The sequence below is a fragment of the Crocodylus porosus genome, unplaced genomic scaffold (genome assembly GCF_001723895.1).
Source record: "Crocodylus porosus isolate Cpor-Errol unplaced genomic scaffold, CroPor_comp1, whole genome shotgun sequence".
NCBI classification, from domain to species: domain Eukaryota; kingdom Metazoa; phylum Chordata; order Crocodylia; family Crocodylidae; genus Crocodylus; species Crocodylus porosus.
The window spans coordinates 16,862,218-16,863,189 of record NW_017728922.1 but is presented as its reverse complement, the minus strand read 5'-3'; the positions used below and the strand labels follow the sequence as shown (position 1 = coordinate 16,863,189).

General features: G+C 75.9%; 1 protein-coding gene across 2 annotated transcripts in view; it reads left to right on the top strand.

Annotated features, from left to right (window-relative positions):
- Window positions 1-638: 638 nt before the first annotated feature.
- CUNH20orf24 (chromosome unknown C20orf24 homolog) overlaps window positions 639-972 on the top strand; it is a 6,648-nt gene continuing 6,314 nt past the window's right edge. Inside the window, exon 1 of one of the 2 annotated variants that reach the window (XM_019539742.1) lies at window positions 639-820. In XM_019539742.1, coding sequence (XP_019395287.1) covers window positions 689-820 — 132 coding nt within the window. In that variant the 5' untranslated portion in view covers window positions 639-688. The remainder of the gene's footprint in view (window positions 821-972) is intronic. The other variant, XM_019539741.1, reaches the window with a different exon arrangement.

Here is a 972-nt window from a genome sequence, read left to right as displayed (position 1 = left end):
ACTTTTCCGTACTCCGCACCCCAGGGAACACGAAGCACCTGCATTTGCCAAGGTGGCGTCGGGTCTAAACGGGCCTTGCTGCCCCACCGTCCCAGCTGCCGCGCGCATCGCGCGAGGCGCCGGGCGGCTGCAGGGGGACGGGCCCGCGCGGGACGTGCTGCATGACCCTGCACGTGTGTCCAGGCCCCCGCGCCCACCTCTGCGCCGCGGGAGCCCTCCCCGCGCGCGCGGCCGGGCTGCTCCTGCCCGGGGCCCAGGCTTAGGCCAGAGGCGAGCGGTCCCACGAGGCGCCGGGCTGGAGGAGGCGAGGCAGGGGTCCCGGCGCAGGCGCCCCGCGCTTCCCGTGGGCGGGGCGGGCGCAGGGCAGAACGCTCCGGAGGCTTCGTCCCACGCATGCGCCGGGGGCGCCGACCTAGCTCAGCCAGTCCATTCCCCAATCTCCTAGCGCCACCGAGAATATCAGCAACGCTTTCGGCAAGGCCCCTCCCCCCTGCCGTAGATAGGTGAGGGGCGGGCTCGCCACGCCCCTGCCACGCCCCCGCCAGGCAATAGGGAGAGCGGTGGCTTGGGCCCCGCCCCTCCGGCGCACGGAGTGGCGCGATTGGCTGAGGTGGGAGAGCTGCCGGTGACGCGGCGCGGGCCGCTTCCGGGCAGTGACGGCGGGTGCGGAGCAGCGCTGCCGGGGAGGATGAGCGGGGGGCGGCGGAAGGAGGACCCGGCGCCGCACTCGCAGCCGCACCCGGTGGCCAACGGCGGCGGCGCACTGCGGGGCTCGGCGTGGGGCAAGGCGCTGCGGAGCGACTCGTCCTGGGACGACAAGGTGCGGGGGGGGGTGGGCAGCGCGTGTCCCGCGGGAGCGTCACGCCGCCCCGCGCCCAGGGCCCGGCCCTTCAGCACCGCCGGGGGGAAGGAGCTGTCCCCTCAGCACCGCCGGGGGACGGGAGCTGTCCCTTCAGCACCGCCGGGGGACGG